This window comes from Barbatula barbatula (genome assembly GCF_947034865.1).
Source record: "Barbatula barbatula genome assembly, chromosome: 5".
NCBI classification, from domain to species: Eukaryota; Metazoa; Chordata; class Actinopteri; order Cypriniformes; family Nemacheilidae; genus Barbatula; species Barbatula barbatula.
In genome coordinates this window covers 3,779,519-3,800,225 of record NC_136769.1, presented here as the reverse complement: position 1 = coordinate 3,800,225, position 20,707 = coordinate 3,779,519, and the positions used below count along the sequence as shown (strand labels likewise).

The 20,707-nt window shown below is 43.3% G+C and overlaps 1 protein-coding gene across 3 annotated transcripts in view; it reads left to right on the top strand.

Annotated features, from left to right (window-relative positions):
- Positions 1–869: 869 nt before the first annotated feature.
- The window catches only part of LOC306894593 (uncharacterized protein), a 79,996-nt gene continuing 60,158 nt past the window's right edge, over positions 870–20,707 (top strand). For all 3 annotated transcript variants that reach the window (XR_013786707.1, XM_079457267.1, XM_079457268.1), the window contains exons 1-5: positions 870–1,005; positions 1,525–1,869; positions 1,953–2,309; positions 5,248–5,346; positions 5,694–6,038. Coding sequence is in view for 2 of the 3 variants with exons in the window: in XM_079457267.1 (XP_079313393.1) it covers positions 954–1,005; positions 1,525–1,869; positions 1,953–2,309; positions 5,248–5,346; positions 5,694–6,038 (1,198 nt within the window). In the remaining variant the exon portion in view is untranslated. The remainder of the gene's footprint in view (positions 1,006–1,524; positions 1,870–1,952; positions 2,310–5,247; positions 5,347–5,693; positions 6,039–20,707) is intronic.

Below are 20,707 nucleotides of genomic sequence, written 5' to 3'. Positions count from 1 at the left end.
ATTGACTGGACCACTTCTCTTTAGTCTGAGTTTTTGTGAGCGTTGACACTGAGATCTGCGAGTCAGCTCCACCAAAGCACAGGGTTTCCAGTCAGCCACAACGCTGAGGGAGAATAAAATTACCAAGCCAGTCCACAGCAGGACTCGACTCAGCACATCCATCCGTACATCCATCCATCCATCCATCCGTCCATCCATCCGTCCATCCATCCGTCCGTCCGTCCGTCCGTCCAGAGCATTTTTCCTCCCCTGGTAAGCGATCTAGTCTCCTTTTTATTAGGAATGGTCTGATTAGCTGGCCAATGAAATCGCTGATATGATCAGGGTTTACAGGTGTGTCAATCAGTGTTTCTCATTACAGTTTGTGAAAGAGGGAAACAGTACTAAGTGTCCAGCAATATCACAGCAAACAATATAATAAATTAATCCACCGCAAACCATCAAGAAAAACACAGCAAACAAATATAAAAATACGAGGAAAATCGCTATATATCAATCAGTAACAATTCCCAAAATAAAGTAAAGTTAACCATCAATCTGCTCCACTTTTTGTATATCACATGACACCTACACATTAATCCTGAAAGCTTTATTTATACACACCTGACCGTCATTTAACAAAACCAACAGTTATATATCAACTGTAAAACCTGAATATCACGACAAACATTTTGATTGAGTAACTAAGAGATCGTAATGTTCATGGTTCATGTGAAGTTTCTGTCTACACCCTTTATAAATATGTGTTGTTGTTATTTTTATTCATACTGATCATCTTTCGACTGAATCAGAACGGGTTTATCTGGATCAGTTCCACAGAAATCTTTCTCTCTTATAAGGAAGAAAACAAAACAGGTTTAAACACGCCTGAACCAAAAGACTCATTTTCAAACCTGCACTTGGACTTTAATATCCAAACAGATGAACATGAACTGAAATATTTATTATTAAAAATGAACCTGCAGATGATCATCTTTGTTTCTGCCTTTATGACGATATCTGAAGGTTTGTCTCTCTCTCTCTCTCTCTCTCTCTCTCTCTCTCTCATTGACATGATCAGTATTAATAAACATCATTTATAATCTTAAATACCAGTTAAACAAACACAACTGACATGTTTCTCGTGATTTGACAGAATAATGATTAAATTAGTTTTTAGACAAATATAAATTGTGATTATATTTTCTGGAGAGTTTAAATCACTTCTCATATTATAAGTCTAATATAAAGTTGTAGTGTTTTATTATCAGTTTCTGTAGCGTCACAGATTCTGTTCACCTGTGGAGATCAACAGAAAGTGGTGATGCTGTCAGTTTTAGATGTGTTTATGGATTCATGTCTGATAAGGTCGTCTTCAGTTGATGTGTGATGTCTATGATGGTTTTTGTTTTCTTAAAATATGAGATTGAAACACATTTCACAATTCGTGCCAAAAGGCACTTTAGGCTTTAGCAAACACAACAGACATGATTGGTCGGAAATTATATAAAACAAGCTGTTCATTGACAATACATTTGTTTGCAGGGTTCACCGTGAAGGGTTCCTCAGGTCCTCTGGTTGTTCCTCTGGGAGGTTCAGTTCTTCTGCCCTGTTCTGTTGATTCACTCATATCACTGAAGGATCTGGAGGTTCAATGGAAGAGATCAGACTCAGAGACTTTCATTCATCTGTATCAAGATGGAGATATCAGACCAGAAGTCCAGAATGAGGATCATTATGATAGAGCTCATTTCTTCACTGACAACATTAAACAGGGAAACTTCTCTCTCCTGTTGATGAACGTGACAGATGAAGATGAAGGACAATACACATGTACAGTTCACAGTGGACAAGAGTTTGGAGAAACTGTGCTGGAAATTCAAGATGTTGGTGAGTTTGATCACTTGAGATCTTCACATCATGTTTAATAAAATCTTTGAAATAGTTTGATGTTTTTCTTTATATGCTTTCAGAGCGTCTGATAGTGTCTGGATCAGATCAGTCTTTATCTGTGAATGTGGGTGAAGACGTGACTCTAAACTGCTCTGTGGACTCTCACATCGCACCTGAAGACATTGAAGAGGTTTCATGGAAGAAAATAGTTAAAGATGAACACATCACAGTTCTGCTCTATCAAAACAAAGAGGTTCATCCAGACTCATCAGATGAGCGATACAGAGACAGAGTTGAGTTCTTCAGGGATGAAATCCACAGAGGAAACTTCTCTCTCAGACTGAAGAGAGTCAGAAGTGAAGATAAAGGAGTTTACATGTGTCAAGTGTTTGCTGGACGACTCTCAGACAACACGACTGTAACACTGGAACAACTGGGTGAGTGAATGAATAAATATAAGAACATGTTTCAGCTCAAATGTTTAGTTACTGCAAATTGTCTCAGTTTTTTTTATTAAGTTCAATGCAAGGATCTTGACAATAATTTAACAATAATAAAAAATGTGCCACTAACAAGTGATATTAGGAGATTCATTGTAATTGGATTTCAACATTATTAAAAGACAAATATTAATTCAACATTCAACAAATATTAAAAAAACTAACGTTCTGCCCAGCGTCATGTTTTGTGTATTAAAGAAGAAAAACATCAACATTCTTCAAAATTTCATCTGTGTTCCTCTAAAAGAAAGAAACTCATAAGGGGTTTGAAACAAAAATACACAAGTTCAGCTGTTTAACGTCTCACAGATGTTTCTCATATAAAACACTGGGTGTCAGTATTACACAACTGAGTCTACTGAAATTACAGTGTAACAGCAGTTCCCTTTCTGTTTCTGTCTCTCGACGTTGTGTTGAACCGACAGATGGGGTTCGCCCTTGAGAACCTATCATCTTCTGACTATTTTGAAAAGGCCAATGAAATTGGCGAATAGGGGGAGCTGGCGTGCTCATTTATTCACCTTTTTTCTTTGGAGCCTTCGCATCGAATGACTTCAACAGCTGATATCTTGACGTGGTGCAGCGGATTGTCCCTTCCAGTGATCATCCCCCCCGGCATTTCAGCAGTTCCAGAGGTGTTCGAAAAAGAGCTTATTTCTAAAAGCATGTCCCGTTGCTCTCGTGGTTGCAACTCCCTCCTCGAGGAGGGGGACGGACCATCAAGGTCCCGTGGAACGTCTGCCTCCCAGCAGCCCCCGCCTTCCTCATCGTCAACTCCAGCTACGGTGCCCCCTCCCCAGGCGCCCCCCCGGAAGAGGACGGCGAGGAAGCGACCACCGTCTCGTCAGCAGCCGCCGCGGAAGCAGAAGCGTTCCTGATGAGCCGGACCCGTGGAGATTGAGATCGGGCCCGATCCCAGCCATTCCATTGCTGGGCGGTCGGAAAGGGACGGTCCCTGCCCCGTCCCAACATCTGCTGGGCCTAGCGCCCACTTCCTCACAAAAAGAGCAGTCTCTCTCTCTGGGTCTTTCTTTCAGCTGCACTCACTATCCACAGGACGGTGTTTGGCAACTTGACGTTGCGTCGTGGCGACACGCAAAGCCGAGTATAAAATCACGCAGCCCTCAGCACTCTCACCTCGACCGTGCGTTGAGCTGCGCCACCGCCACACAGGTAAGTCAGCGGAGCCAGCCCCCCCCCCGAGGTTGGGCCGGTACCGCTAGCCAGCGAACCACCCTCCGTGGGGTCGGTGAAGCAGATCGTTCCTCTAGTGCCCCTGTCACAGTCTTTGGGTGCCTGGTTAGCACTCACCAGACCGTAAAGGTGGCTGGAGTACACGATCCGTCTCGGCTACTCAATCCAATTCGCCAGACCTCCGCCCAAGTTTCAGGGCATCCTCTTTACCTCAGTCAGCGGCGGGGATGCTCCCGTGCTACGGGAGGAGGTGGCCACCTTTCTGGCGAAGGGAGCGATCGAGCCTGTCCCCTCAGCTGAGATGTCCAGCGGGTTTTACAGCCCGTACTTCATCGTCCTCAAGAAAGTCGGAGGGTTGCGCCCCATTCTAGATCTGCATACCCTGAACAAGCACCTTCAAAAGCTGCCGTTCAAAGAGCCAGTCACGACTGCGCACCGATCTCAGGACTGCCCGTGCCCACTGGCAGTGAGGGCACACTCCACTAGGGGCGTTTCCTCCTCCTGGGCACTGGCTCAGGGCGCCTCTCTGGCAGACATAGGCAGAGCTGCCGGTTGGGCTACGCCCAACACCTTCGCGAGGCTCTACAACCTCCGCGTGGAACCGGTGTCAACTCGAGTCTTACAGGGTAACACTAGGTGAGACCGGCGGCCCATCACTAAGCACTCATGGCAGCGGGCTGAGCGGAGCAGCCTGCCACCTTTGGCGGGCCCAAGCTGAGTTGTCCACGTGTAGCTCTAACCGACCTCAGTGCTCCAGACGTAGTAAGCAGGGTGGTTCCGTCTGAGATACACCTTCCCCAGGTGGACATCCACCTTGCGGCATCGCGCACATACCTCCCATGAGCTCTTCCCTACCGGTAAGACCATGTTGATGTTTCCACTGTATTCCCCCCCGAGGGTGGGAAGTGGTCTCAGTAGCGCATCTCCCCATTGAGGGAATAGCGCTTACCCAGGGGTCCTACGGTACCGGACGGCTCTCGCCAATTGAGCCGTCTGAGATGGCCGAGGGCAGGGGCTACCCATCTTTGTTAAAGCTCTGGGACCCCCCATCCTACCTACTGGAAGGTTACAATCTCGCGACAGCGCTTACGTCTGACTCGCCTAGGCCGGTCAACGTCGCTTCGCTAAAGATTGTGACGCGGCTAGTGCTGTGCCGTTTTCAATAGGAACCCCATCTGTTGGTTCGACACAAGAGACCGACAGAAAGGGAACGTCTCGGTTACGTATGTAACCTCTGTTCCCTGATAGAGGGAACGAGACGTTGTGTCCTTCATGCCACAACAATAGCCGTCCGCTGCAGCAGTCACAAGATGCTCTCAGGCTCCTCAGCACAAAAGGTGAATGAATGAGCATGCCGGCTCCCGTTTTATACCCGGATATCCGGGGGCGGAGCCCGGCATGCAAATTTAATTTTCCAGGTCATTGGCCTTTTCAAAATAGTCAGAAGATGATAGGTTGTCAAGGGCGAACCCCATCTGTCGGTTCGACACAACGTCTCATTCCCTCCATCAGGGAACAGAGATTACATACGTAACCGAGACGATTTCATATGTTTCACGATTTTAAATGTGAAAACTGATGTATTGACATTGAGTGAGTGTAAGAAACTATTCACATTACCTCTTGTCTCTAACTGAAGTGTGTGTGTGTCTGTGTGTGTGTGTGTGTGTGTGTGTTACAGGTTTCTCTTCTGTACACATACTGGTGTTGATTCTGTGTATCTCTGCATGTGGATCTGTTCTTCTCTTCTGTTCTCTCATCTACTGCAGAAACAACACGGGTATGTTTATGAAAAACAGATTATTTAGTAATCATTTCTCTTTTTATAATTTAGGTTTTTAATCAAATCATATTGATGTTATTTCATGTTGTTTTGAGGATTGTAAAATGATTGTATATTTTGTTATTTAAGAGTTTTCATTGGTTTTATGGACATTTTCTTAACTAGAAAACAAGATAATAAATAAACAAAAATAAGTCAAATTAACCTCTGTGATTCTAAATATCCACTTCTGATAAACTATAAAAATAAATAAAACATTTCATCATTAAGGAAAATCATTGTCTCATAAGACAATCGTTACATATAATCTTTACTCTCTTTTCTTAATGTTCAATCTCTTTCAGGGTTCCGTGTGGAAGATTCTTATGAGGTTGATTGGGGAGATTCAGTGGTTCTGCCCTGTTTCATTGATCCACAGTTAAAGACAAAGGGTCTGAAGATAAAATGGAGAAGATCTGGTTTAAATAGTCCAGTGTGTGTTTATGAAGATGGATCAGAAGTCAAGCAGCATGAGGATTATCATGATCGAGCTGATTTCTACACTGAGGACATTAAACATGGAAACTTCTCTCTCCTGTTGACGGATGTGACGGTTAAAGATTTGGGAGAATACACATGTACAGTGAACAGCAAACAGAGATCTGTGTTTTCATTCAGTGTGAATTTGAAAAAGTATAACGACTTTATTGGTAAGTTGACAGAATTAAAAACCTGAATATAAACTAGTCCTTGAGTGTTATATGTAAAATGTGTTTTTCCAGACAGTAAAGTGAGTTTTGTACTGCTGTGCTGCTGTAGGGATGTAGATGTGTGTGTGTGGACAGTAGAATAGATGTTTTATCTGTTGTTCTTGTGCTGCTGTAGAGATGTAGATGTGTGTGTGTGGACAGTAGAATAGATGTTTTATCTGTTGTTCTTGTTCTGCTGTAGAGATGTAGATGTGTGTGTGTGGAGAGTAGAATAGATGTTTTATCTGTTGTTCTTGTGCTGATGTAGAGATGTAGATGTGTTTGTGGACAGTAGAATATATGTTTTATCTGTTGTTCTTGTTCTGCTGTAGAGATGTAGATGTGTGTGTGGACAGTAGAATAGATGTTTTATCTGTTGTTCTTGTTCTGCTGTAGAGATGTAGATGTGTGTTTGTGGACAGTAGAATAGATGTTTTATCTGTTGTTCTTGTGCTGCTGTAGAGATGTAGATGTGTGTGTGTGGACAGTAGAATAGATGTTTTATCTGTTGTTCTTGTTCTGCTGTAGAGATGTAGATGTGTGTGTGGACAGTAGAATAGATGTTTTATCTGTTGTTCTTGTTCTGCTGTAGAGATGTAGATGTGTGTTTGTGGACAGTAGAATAGATGTTTTATCTGTTGTTCTTGTTCTGCTGTAGAGATGTAGATGTGTGTGTGTGGACAGTAGAATAGATGTTTTATCTGTTGTTCTTGTTCTGCTGTAGAGATGTAGATGTGTGTGTGTGGACAGTAGAATAGATGTTTTATCTGTTGTTCTTGTGCTGATGTAGAGATGTAGATGTGTGTGTGGACAGTAGAATAGATGTTTTATCTGTTGTTCTTGTGCTGCTGTAGAGATGTAGATGTGTGTTTGTGGACAGTAGAATAGATGTTTTATCTGTTGTTCTTGTTCTGCTGTAGAGATGTAGATGTGTGTGTGTGGACAGTAGAATAGATGTTTTATCTGTTGTTCTTGTGCTGCTGTAGAGATGTAGATGTGTTTGTGGACAGTAGAATAAATGTTTTATCTGTTGTTCTTGTTCTGCTGTAGAGATGTAGATGTGTGTGTGTGGACAGTAGAATAGATGTTTTATCTGTTGTTCTTGTTCTGCTGTAGAGATGTAGATGTGTGTGTGGACAGTAGAATAGATGTTTTATCTGTTGTTCTTGTTCTGATGTAGAGATGTAGATGTGTGTGTGTGGACAGTAGAATAGATGTTTTATCTGTTGTTCTTGTTCTGCTGTAGAGATGTAGATGTGTGTGTGGACAGTAGAATAGATGTTTTATCTGTTGTTCTTGTTCTGCTGTAGAGATGTAGATGTGTGTGTGGACAGTAGAATAGATGTTTTATCTGTTGTTCTTGTGCTGCTGTAGAGATGTAGATGTGTGTTTGTGGACAGTAGAATAGATGTTTTATCTGTTGTTCTTGTTCTGCTGTAGAGATGTAGATGTGTGTGTGTGGACAGTAGAATAGATGTTTTATCTGTTGTTCTTGTGCTGCTGTAGAGATGTAGATGTGTTTGTGGACAGTAGAATAAATGTTTTATCTGTTGTTCTTGTGCTGCTGTAGAGATGTAGATGTGTGTGTGTGGACAGTAGAATAGATGTTTTATCTGTTGTTCTTGTTCTGCTGTAGAGATGTAGATGTGTGTGTGTGGAGAGTAGAATAGATGTTTTATCTGTTGTTCTTGTGCTGATGTAGAGATGTAGATGTGTGTGTGGACAGTAGAATAGATGTTTTATCTGTTGTTCTTGTTCTGCTGTAGAGATGTAGATGTGTGTTTGTGGACAGTAGAATATATGTTTTATCTGTTGTTCTTGTGCTGATGTAGAGATGTAGATGTGTGTGTGGACAGTAGAATAGATGTTTTATCTGTTGTTCTTGTTCTGCTGTAGAGATGTAGATGTGTGTGCGGACAGTAGAATAGATGTTTTATCTGTTGTTCTTGTTCTGCTGTAGAGATGTAGATGTGTGTGCGGACAGTAGAATAGATGTTTTATCTGTTGTTCTTGTTCTGCTGTAGAGATGTAGATGTTTGTGTGGACAGTAGAATAGATGTTTTATCTGTTGTTCTTGTGCTGCTGTAGAGATGTAGATGTGTCTGTGGACAGTAGAATAGATGTTTTATCTGTTGTTCTTGTTCTGCTGTAGAGATGTAGATGTGTGTGCGGACAGTAGAATAGATGTTTTATCTGTCGTTCTTGTTCTGCTGTAGAGATGTAGATGTGTGTGTGTGGACAGTAGAATAGATGTTCCCTTTCTGTCGGTCTCTCGACGTTGTGTCGACAGAATGGGGTTTGACTTGAGAACCTACCTTCTCTGACTGACTTGAACAGGCCAATGAAAATTGGCGAATGAAATTTGCATGCCGGACTCCACCCCCGGATATCCGGGTATAAAAGGGAGCCGGCGTGCCGCATTCATTCACCTTTTGTTCTTCGGAGCCTTCGCATCCTGATGCTGACGACTCTGCAGATACTATCTACGTGTTGCTGGTCTTACGACGTGGTGCAGCGGACTGTCCCTTTTCCTGTGACTCCCCCTGGGCGTCTCGGCAACTTCCAAGGCATCTCTCTAAAGAGCGAGTCCTTTTCAGGGCTTAGTGTTTCTTCAGCACGGCATGTCCCGCTGTGCTCGTGGGTGCGGCGCACTCATCGAGGAAGGGGACGGACACGATGTCTGCCTCGTGTGTCTGGGACTCCAGCACGCTGAGGCAGCGTTTGTGGATACATCTTGCCCGCACTGCGGGCGGATGGTAATTCAGACGTTGCGTTCACGGGTAGCTGCATTCTTCCGAGAATCAGCCGCCACCTCGAGTGCTTCCCGTTCTGCGGCAGCAGTGGCATCAGCCCTGCCGTCCGCTTTGGCGAGCACCGAGGGTGATCGGGGAATTACTGTGAGCCTCAATCCGTCAGCCATCGGCTCGCGGACCGTTCACGCCCCGCCTCGCTCGTCTGACCGTCCCGGAAAAGGCGGTACGCCGCCTTGTTCCTCCGTCACGTACTCGGACACGGGGCGTGACGACGATGAGATGTCGCTCGCAGCATCGGAGGGCGACCTCTTGGCATCCGACCCCGACGATTCCTTGGAGCTTCCTCCTCCGGGGGGTCGAGCTCAGGATGAAGCGGACGTCGAGATGTCAACCATGCTTTCCCGGGCCGCAGCGAGTATTGGGCTGCAGTGCACCGCACCGCTTCTTCCCCAACGCTCGCGGTTGGACACGTGGTATATTGGGACCGGCCGTGACTCTAAGCCACGGTCGGCGCCGGTACCATTCTTCCCGGAAGTGCATCTAAGCCCCCTTCTCGGCGCGTGCAAGTCAGACTAGCTCGGTCGCCCTGACTTCCCTCGATGACGGGGCAGCTAAGGGCTGTGTCGACATCCCTCAGGTGGAACGTGCATTTGCGGTGCACCTGTGCCCGCAGACAGCTGCCACCTGGAGAGATCGACCAAGGCTCCCTTCCAAGGCTTGTAAGTTTTCGGCATCGCTGGTGTCGAGGGCTTACAACGCTGCGGGTCAAGCTGCCTCGGCTCTTCACGCCAAGGCGTTGAAAGAGTTGCACGAGGGAAAGTCCGACCCGGGGCTTATGCAGGAGCGCATTCTGACGTCCCTCAGGCGTCAGGATTGGTTCATGGCGATCGACCTGAAGGACGTGTACTTCCGTGTGTCCATCCTCCCTCGTCACCGGCCGTTCCTACGGTTCGCTTTCGAGGGACAGGCATATCAATACAGCGTCCTCCCATTTGGTCTGTCCCTGTCTCCTCGAGTCTTTACGAAGGTCGTCGAGGCCGCCCTCACTCCCCTCAGGGAGCAGGGGGTGCGCATACTCAACTATCTCGACGACTGGCTCATCTTGGCGCACTCGCGAGATCTGTGGTGTACACACAGGGACCTGGTGCTCCGGCACCTAGACCATTTGGGGTTGCAGGTCAACCGAGAGAAGAGCAAGCTCTCCCCTGTGCAGAGCATCCTTTTCCTCGGTATGGAACTCGACTCTGTCTCCATGACTGCACGTCTTTCTTCCGAGCGTGCCCAGTCGGTGCTGACCTGCCTGAGGAGCTTCAGGCAGCAGCCAGCGGTCCCGCTGAAACTTTTTCAGAGGCTCCTGGGACACATGGCGTCCTCGGCGGGGGTGGTCCCCCTCGGGTTGATGCACAAATAAATCGTCTGCGACTTCTGATGCTGTATACCAGCATAGCAGTGATGAATTTATGAACTATTTCACAAATAAAATCCAAGATATTCGAGAGAAAATTATAACTATGCAACCAGATGCGAAACCCGCTGAACAAACGACTTACTACAGCACCCCTAAGGAGAAACTATGTTTATTTTCTACTATAGATCACGATGAATTATCGAAAATCATTAGATCATCTAAATCGACTACATGCATGCTAGACCCTATACCTACAAATCTTCTGAAAGAGATGCTCCCAGAAATTATAGATCCTCTACTTAGCATTATTAACTCATCTCTGACATTAGGACATGTGCCTAAAGCATATAAAGTGGCTGTTATAAGGCCCCTTGTCAAAAAACCCCATCTGGACCCTGGAGAACTAGTTAACTATAGACCTATTTCGAATCTACCTTTCTTATCTAAGGTTCTGGAAAAAGTAGTCTCAACTCAAATATGTTCCTTCCTCCAAAGGAATGAGATTAATGAAGATTTCCAGTCTGGATTTAGAGCACATCACAGTACAGAGACTGCTCTGATTAGAGTTACAAATGATCTGTTTATGGCGTCCGACCGAGGTTGTATCTCCTTATTGGTGCTGCTAGATCTTAGTGCTGCATTCGACACCATTGACCACAGCATGCTCCTACATAGACTTGAAAATGATGTCGGTATTAAGGAAATAGCTTTGAAATGGCTTAGATCTTATTTATGCGACCGTTTCCAATATGTAAAAATAAACAATGAGGTATCACGCAAATCGCAAGTCCAGTACGGTGTACCACAGGGCTCAGTACTAGGGCCTATGCTCTTCGCATTATACATGTTACCCCTAGGAGATATAATAAAGCGACACGGAATAAGCTTTCACTGCTATGCTGATGATACGCAACTTTATATTTCCTCGAAGCCTCACGAAACACAGCAATTCCATCGAATAGTGGAATGCATTGTCGATATAAAAAAGTGGATGAGTAGCAATTTTTTATTACTGAACTCGGACAAAACTGAAGTGTTACTTATCGGACCGAAAACCGCCCTACGTAACAACCAAGAATACTGCTTAACTATTGATGGATGTTCCATAAAACCCTCATCTTCAGCTAAGAATCTTGGCTTTATATTCGATAGTACTCTGTCATTTGAGAACCAGGTCGCCAACACCTGTAAGATTGCGTTTTTCCATCTTAAAAATATATCAAAATTACGTCATATGCTGTCATCATCAGATGCGGAGAAGCTTATACATGCCTTTATGACATCAAGACTAGATTACTGTAATGCACTATTAGGTGGTTGCCCTGCAGGCCTATTACAAAAACTCCAACTGGTCCAAAATGCGGCAGCTCGAGTTCTTACACGTACAAAAAAGTATGAGCATATTAGCCCGGTTCTGTCAACCTTGCACTGGTTACCTATAAAGCATCGCATAAATTTTAAAATCTTGCTTATTACCTATAAAGCCTTGCATGGTTTAGCTCCTCACTACTTGAGAGAACTTCTTACGTATTATAGTCCATCACGTGCACTACGCTCTCAGGCGTCAGGTCAGTTGGTAATACCTAGAATTTCAAAATCAAGTGCAGGCGGCAGATCCTTTTCTTATCTAGCGCCTAAACTTTGGAACAGTCTTCCCTGCAATGTCCGGGAGGCGGACACACTCTGTCAGTTTAAATCTAGACTAAAGACGCATCTTTTTAATCTTGCATACACTAGATTATCATAATACATGTATTTCAAAGATCTAGGCTGCACTAGTTAGATCAACCGGAACCAGGGACACTTCCAATAACAACTGATGCATTTGTTGCATCAAAGAGTGCAGAACAGTACTCTACTCTCAGCCAGTCTTGTCTCATTGTTCCAAGGTTACAAGAGCGGAGCGGGCAGGGCGCAATCCATTCCTAGACCTGACAAATGCTGGACGAAGGAAGTGACGTCCCTACAAAACTTCAGCCACTATTAGATTATTAATGATAATTTTAAATCTAATTTTTTTTATTTTCGCCTTGTTGTGCAAGCACTGTTGAGCTTGTGCAGAGGCTGCAGTTTTTGCCAGAGGGGAACTGGAATCCCCTGGTTAGGCCTGGTTTCCCTCCGAGGTTTTTTTTCTCCTCCAATGGAGTTTTGGGTTCCTCGCCACCGTTTGCATACTGTTTCGCACTGTTTTGCCTGGCCGGGGGGGCTGCTAGAATTTGGTAGTCTTATTTAATTAACACTGCATATAGGAATTTATTGTGTGTCTGATATTTGACCTGTGTTTTGAATTCCATAACCTTTTATGTTTTACTTATAGTCATTTTTTTCTTGTACAGCTGCTTTGTAACAATGAAAATTGTAAAAAGCGCTATATAAATAAAGCTGACTTGACTTGACACATGAGACCGCTACAGCACTGGCTACTTAGCAGAGTTCCTTGGAGTGCGGGGCACACCGGCAACAGGCGCGTCCCGATCACGCCCTTCAGCCGGCGCACCCTAACCCCAGGGTTGCACTGAGGAGGTTCCTTCCCCTCGTGCAGGACGAGCACGTGCTGGTCCGGTCGGACAGCACGACTGCTGTGGCGTATATCAACCGACAGGGTGGTATTCGTTCACGGCAGCTATCGCAACTCGCCCGACGCCTCCTCCTGTGGAGCCAGCAGGTGACGAAGTCTCTGTTATCCACTCACATCCCGGGCGACCTGAACCAGACAGCCGATGCGCTCTCTCGTCAGTCGACGCCCCGCGGAGAGTGGCGGCTCCACCCCCGCGCAGTCCAGCTCATTTGGGTGCAGTTCGGGCATGCACAGGTGGACCTGTTCGCCTCCCTGGACACCACCCATTGCCCGCTTTGGTACTCCCTGACCGAGGGCCCCCTCGGCACGGATGCCTTGGCGCACAGCTGGCCGCGGGACAAGCGGAAGTATGCCTTCCCCACAGTGAGCCTCATTGCACACATCTTGTGCAAAGTCAGGGAAGAGGAGCATCAAGTGCTACTAGTTGCGCCTTACTGGCCCAACCGGACTTGGTTCTCGGAGCTAATGCTCCTGACGACAACTCCCCCCTGGCCGATTCCCCTGACGAAGGACCTTCGTTCTCAGGGGAAGGGCGCGTTGTGGCATCCGAGACCAGACCTCTGGAACCTCCATGACTGGCTCCTGGACGGGACGAGGAGATCCTGAGTGGTCTACCCCCAGCGGTGGTGGATACCATTGTTCAGGCTAGGGCCCCGGCCACGAGGCGGTTATAAGCATTAAGTGGCGCCTCTTCTCGTCCTGGTGTTCTTCTCGTGGAGAAGACCCAAGGATATGCTCGATCGGGAGCGTGCTGTCCTTCCTGCAGTCGAGACTCGAGAACAATCTCTCCCCTTCCACGCTGAAAGTGTATGTAGCCGCAATTGCCGCTCATCACGAACCAGTTAGTGGGAAGTCTCTGGGACAGCACGACCTGGTCATTAGGTTCCTGAGGGGCGCGAGAAGGCTGAATCCGGCCCGTCCGCGCTCCGTTCCCTCTTGGGACCTCAATGTGGTCCTGGCGGCCCCCCTTCGAGCCCCTCGGAGATGCCGCTCTTTCTCATCTCTCGATGAAGATGGCTCTCCTAGTGGCGCTCGCTTCCATCAAGAGGGTAGGGGACCTACAAGCATTTTCCGTGGCCACGGATTGCCTAGAGTTCGGGCCTGGTCAATCTCACATTATCCTGAGACCCCGGCCTGGCTACGTGCCCAAAGTTCCCACCACTCCCTTCCGGGACCAGGTGGTGAACCTGCAGGCGCTCCCTTCTGGGGAGGAAAACCCAACCCCTTCCGTGTTGTGTCCAGTACGCGCGCTGCGCCTCTACTTGGGCCGCACGCAGAGCTTCAGGAGCTCTGACCAGCTCTGTAGATGTGTGTGTGGACAGTAGAATAGATGTTTTATCTGTTGGTCTTGTTCTGCTGTAGAGATGTAGATGTGTGTGTGTGGACAGTAGAATAGATGTTTTATCTGTTGTTCTTGTTCTGCTGTAGAGATGTAGATGTGTTTGTGGACAGTAGAATGTATGTTTTATCTGTTGTTCTTGTTCTGCTGTAGAGATGTAGATGTGTGTGTGTGGACAGTAGAATAGATGTTTTATCTGTTGTTCTTGTTCTGCTGTAGAGATGTAGATGTGTGTGTGGACAGTAGAATAGATGTTTTATCTGTTGTTCTTGTTCTGCTGTAGAGATGTAGATGTGTGTGTGTGGACAGTAGAATAGATGTTTTATCTGTTGTTCTTGTTCTGCTGTAGAGATGTAGATGTGTTTGTGGACAGTAGAATAGATGTTTTATCTGTTGTTCTTGTTCTGCTGTAGAGATGTAGATGTGTTTGTGGACAGTAGAATAGATGTTTTATCTGTTGTTCTTGTTCTGCTGTAGAGATGTAGATGTGTGTTTGTGGACAGTAGAATAGATGTTTTATCTGTTGTTCTTGTTCTGCTGTAGAGATGTAGATGTGTTTGTGGACAGTAGAATAGATGTTTTATCTGTTGTTCTTGTTCTGCTGTAGAGATGTAGATGTGTGTTTGTGGACAGTAGAATAGATGTTTTATCTGTTGTTCTTGTTCTGCTGTAGAGATGTAGATGTGTTTGTGGACAGTAGAATAGATGTTTTATCTGTTGTTTTTGTTCTGCTGTAGAGATGTAGATGTGTGTTTGTGGACAGTAGAATAGATGTTTTATCTGTTGTTCTTGTTCTGCTGTAGAGATGTAGATGTGTGTGTGGACACTAGAATAGATGTTTTATCTGTTGTTCTTGTTCTGCTGTAGAGATGTAGATGTGTTTGTGGACAGTAGAATAGATGTTTTATCTGTTGTTCTTGTTCTGCTGTAGAGATGTAGATGTGTTTGTGGACAGTAGAATAGATGTTTTATCTGTTGTTCTTGTTCTGCTGTAGAGATGTAGATGTGTTTGTGGACAGTAGAATAGATGTTTTATCTGTTGTTCTTGTTCTGCTGTAGAGATGTAGATGTGTTTGTGGACAGTAGAATAGATGTTTTATCTGTTGTTCTTGTTCTGCTGTAGAGATGTAGATGTGTTTGTGGACAGTAGAATAGATGTTTTATCTGTTGTTCTTGTTCTGCTGTAGAGATGTAGATGTGTGTGTGTGGACAGTAGAATAGATGTTTATCTGTTGTTCTTGTTCTGCTGTAGAGATGTAGATGTGTTTGTGGACAGTAGAATAGATGTTTTATCTGTTGTTCTTGTGCTGATGTAGAGATGTAGATGTGTGTGTGTGGACAGTAGAATAGATGTTTATCTGTTGTTCTTGTTCTGCTGTAGAGATGTAGATGTGTTTGTGGACAGTAGAATAGATGTTTTATCTGTTGTTCTTGTGCTGATGTAGAGATGTAGATGTGTGTGTGTGGACAGTAGAATAGATGTTTTATCTGTTGTTCTTGTGCTGCTGTAGAGATGTAGATGTATTTGTGGACAGTAGAATATATTTTTTATCTGTTGTTCTTGTGCTGCTGTAGAGATGTAGATGTGTGTGTGTGTGTGGACAGTAGAATAGATGTTTTATCTGTTGTTCTTGTGCTGCTGTAGAGATGTAGATGTGTTTGTGGACAGTAGAATAGATGTTTTATCTGTTGTTCTTGTGCTGCTGTAGAGATGTAGATGTGTTTGTGGACAGTAGAATAGATGTTTTATCTGTTGTTCTTGTGCTGCTGTAGAGATGTAGATGTGTTTGTGGACAGTAGAATAGATGTTTTATCTGTTGTTCTTGTGCTGCTGTAGAGATGTAGATGTGTTTGTGGACAGTAGAATAGATGTTTTATCTGTTGTTCTTGTTCTGCTGTAGAGATGTAGATGTGTGTGTGGACAGTAGAATAGATGTTTTATCTGTTGTTCTTGTTCTCTGCTGTAGAGATGTAGATGTGTGTGTGTGGACAGTAGAATAGATGTTTTATCTGTTGTTCTTGTGCTGCTGTAGAGATGTAGATGTGTGTGTGTGGACAGTAGAATAGATGTTTTATCTGTTGTTCTTGTTCTGCTGTAGAGATGTAGATGTGTTTGTGGACAGTAGAATATATGTTTTATCTGTTGTTCTTGTTCTGCTGTAGAGATGTAGATGTGTTTGTGGACAGTAGAATAGATGTTTTATCTGTTGTTCTTGTTCTGCTGTAGAGATGTAGATGTGTGTGTGTGGACAGTAGAATAGATGTTTATCTGTTGTTCTTGTTCTGCTGTAGAGATGTAGATGTGTTTGTGGACAGTAGAATAGATGTTTTATCTGTTGTTCTTGTGCTGATGTAGAGATGTAGATGTGTGTGTGTGGACAGTAGAATAGATGTTTTATCTGTTGTTCTTGTTCTGCTGTAGAGATGTAGATGTGTGTTTGTGGACAGTAGAATAGATGTTTAATCTGTTGTTCTTGTTCTGCTGTAGAGATGTAGATGTGTTTGTAGACAGTAGAATAGATGTTTTATCTGTTGTTCTTGTGCTGCTGTAGAGATGTAGATGTGTTTGTGGACAGAAGAATAGATGTTTTATCTGTTCTGCTGTAGAGATGTAGATGTGTTTGTGGACAGTAGAATAGATGTTTTATCTGTTGTTCTTGTTCTGCTGTAGAGATGTAGATGTGTTTGTGGACAGTAGAATAAATGTTTTATCTGTTGTTCTTGTGCTGCTGTAGAGATGTAGATGTGTTTGTGGACAGTAGAATAGATGTTTGATCTGTTGTTCTTGTGCTGCTGTAGAGATGTAGATGTGTTTGTGGACAGTAGAATAGATGTTTTATCTTTTGTTCTTGTTCTGCTGTAGAGATGTAGATGTGTTTGTGGACAGTAGAATAGATGTTTTATCTGTTGTTCTTGTGCTGCTGTAGAGATGTAGATGTGTTTGTGGACAGTAGAATAGATGTTTTATCTGTTGTTCTTGTGCTGCTGTAGAGATGTAGATGTGTTTGTGGACAGTAGAATAGATGTTTTATCTGTTGTTCTTGTGCTGCTGTAGAGATGTAGATGTGTTTGTGGACAGTAGAATAGATGTTTTATCTGTTGTTCTTGTGCTGCTGTAGAGATGTAGATGTGTTTGTGGACAGTAGAAAAGATGTTTTATCTGTTGTTCTTGTGCTGCTGTAGAGATGTAGATGTGTTTGTGGACAGTAGAATAGATGTTTAATCTGTTGTTCTTGTTCTGCTGTAGAGATGTAGATGTGTGTTTGTGGACAGTAGAATAGATGTTTTATCTGTTGTTCTTGTTCTGCTGTAGAGATGTAGATGTGTTTGTGGACAGTAGAAAAGATGTTTTATCTGTTGTTCTTGTGCTGCTGTAGAGATGTAGATGTGTGTTTGTGGACAGTAGAATAGATGTTTTATCTGTTGTTCTTGTGCTGATGTAGAGATGTAGATGTGTGTTTGTGGACAGTAGAATAGATGTTTTATCTGTTGTTCTTGTGCTGCTGTAGAGATGTAGATGTGTTTGTGGACAGTAGAATAGATGTTTAATCTGTTGTTCTTGTTCTGCTGTAGAGATGTAGATGTGTGTTTGTGGACAGTAGAATAGATGTTTTATCTGTTGTTCTTGTGCTGATGTAGAGATGTAGATGTGTGTTTGTAGACAGTAGAATAGATGTTTTATCTGTTGTTCTTGTGCTGCTGTAGAGATGTAGATGTGTTTGTGGACAGTAGAATAGATGTTTTATCTGTTGTTCTTGTTCTGCTGTAGAGATGTAGATGTGTGTGTGTGGACAGTAGAATAGATGTTTTATCTGTTGTTCTTGTTCTGCTGTAGAGATGTAGATGTGTGTGTGTGGACAGTAGAATAGATGTTTTATCTGTTGTTCTTGTTCTGCTGTAGAGATGTAGATGTGTGTGTGTGGACAGTAGAATAGATGTTTTATCTGTTGTTCTTGTTCTGCTGTAGAGATGTAGATGTGTTTGTGGACAGTAGAATAGATGTTTTATCTGTTGTTCTTGTTCTGCTGTAGAGATGTAGATGAGTGTGTGGACAGTAGAATAGATGTTTTATCTGTTGTTCTTGTGCTGCTGTAGAGATGTAGATGTGTTTGTGGACAGTAGAATAGATGTTTAATCTGTTGTTCTTGTTCTGCTGTAGAGATGTAGATGTGTGTTTGTGGACAGTAGAATAGATGTTTTATCTGTTGTTCTTGTGCTGCTGTAGAGATGTAGATGTGTTTGTGGACAGTAGAATAGATGTTTAATCTGTTGTTCTTGTTCTGCTGTAGAGATGTAGATGTGTGTTTGTGGACAGTAGAATAGATGTTTTATCTGTTGTTCTTGTGCTGCTGTAGAGATGTAGATGTGTTTGTGGACAGTAGAAAAGATGTTTTATCTGTTGTTCTTGTGCTGCTGTAGAGATGTAGATGTGTTTGTGGACAGTAGAATAGATGTTTAATCTGTTGTTCTTGTTCTGCTGTAGAGATGTAGATGTGTGTTTGTGGACAGTAGAATAGATGTTTTATCTGTTGTTCTTGTGCTGATGTAGAGATGTAGATGTGTGTTTGTAGACAGTAGAATAGATGTTTTATCTGTTGTTCTTGTGCTGCTGTAGAGATGTAGATGTGTGTGTGGACAGTAGAATAGATGTTTTATCTGTTGTTCTTGTGCTGCTGTAGAGATGTAGATGTGTGTGTGGACAGTAGAATAGATGTTTTATCTGTTGTTCTTGTTCTGCTGTAGAGATGTAGATGTGTGTGTGGACAGTAGAATAGATGTTTTATCTGTTGTTCTTGTTCTGCTGTAGAGATGTAGATGTGTGTTTGTGGACAGTAGAATAGATGTTTTATCTGTTGTTCTTGTTCTGCTGTAGATATGTAGATGTGTTTGTGGACAGTAGAATAGATGTTTTATCTGTTGTTCTTGTTCTGCTGTAGAGATGTAGATGTGTGTGTGTGGACAGTAGAATAGATGTTTTATCTGTTGTTCTTGTTCTGCTGTAGAGATGTAGATGTGTGTGTGTGGACAGTAGAATAGATGTTTTATCTGTTGTTCTTGTTCTGCTGTAGAGATGTAGATGTGTGTGTGTGGACAGTAGAATAGATGTTTTATCTGTTGTTCTTGTTCTGCTGTAGAGATGTAGATGTGTTTGTGGACAGTAGAATAGATGTTTTATCTGTTGTTCTTGTTCTGCTGTAGAGATGTAGATGAGTGTGTGGACAGTAGAATAGATGTTTTATCTGTTGTTTTTGTTCTGCTGTAGAGATGTAGATGTGTGTGTGTGGACAGTAGAATAGATGTTTTATCTGTTGTTCTTGTGCTGCTGTAGAGATGTAGATGTGTGTGTGGACAGTAGAATAGATGTTTTATCTGTTGTTCTTGTTCTGCTGTAGAGATGTAGATGTGTGTTTGTGGACAGTAGAATAGATGTTTTATCTGTTGTTCTTGTTCTGCTGTAGAGATGTAGATGTGTGTGTGGACAGTAGAATAGATGTTTTATCTGTTGTTCTTGTTCTGCTGTAGAGATGTAGATGTGTTTGTGGACAGTAGAATAGATGTTTTATCTGTTGTTCTTGTTCTGCTGTAGAGATGTAGATGTGTGTGTGGACAGTAGAATAGATGTTTTATCTGTTGTTCTTGTGCTGCTGTAGAGATGTAGATGTGTGTGTGGACAGTAGAATAGATGTTTTATCTGTTGTTCTTGTTCTGCTGTAGAGATGTAGATGTGTGTTTGTGGACAGTAGAATAGATGTTTTATCTGTTGTTCTTGTTCTGCTGTAGAGATGTAGATGTGTGTGTGGACAGTAGAATAGATGTTTTATCTGTTGTTCTTGTGCTGCTGTAGAGATGTAGATGTGTGTGTGGACAGTAGAATAGATGTTTTATCTGTTGTTCTTGTTCTGCTGTAGAGATGTAGATGTGTGTTTGTGGACAGTAGAATAGATGTTTTATCTGTTGTTCTTGTTCTGCTGTAGAGATGTAGATGTGTTTGTGGATAGTAGAATAGATGTTTTATCTGTTGTTCTTGTTCTGCTGTAGAGATGTAGATGTGTGTGTGGACAGTAGAATAGATGTTTTATCTGTTGTTCTTGTTCTGCTGTAGAGATGTAGATGTGTGTGTGGACAGTAGAATAGATGTTTTATCTGTTGTTCTTGTTCTGCTGTAGAGATGTAGATGTGTTTGTGGACAGTAGAATAGATGTTTTATCTGTTGTTCTTGTTCTGCTGTAGAGATGTAGATGTGTGTGTGGACAGTAGAATAGATGTTTTATCTGTTGTTCTTGTTCTGCTGTAGAGATGTAGATGTGTGTTTGTGGACAGTAGAATAGATGTTTTATCTGTTGTTCTTGTTCTGCTGTAGAGATGTAGATGTGTTTGTGGACAGTAGAATAGATGTTTTATCTGTTGTTCTTGTTCTGCTGTAGAGATGTAGATGTGTGTTTGTGGACAGTAGAATAGATGTTTTATCTGTTGTTCTTGTTCTGCTGTAGAGATGTAGATGTGTGTGTGGACAGTAGAATAGATGTTTTATCTGTTGTTCTTGTTCTGCTG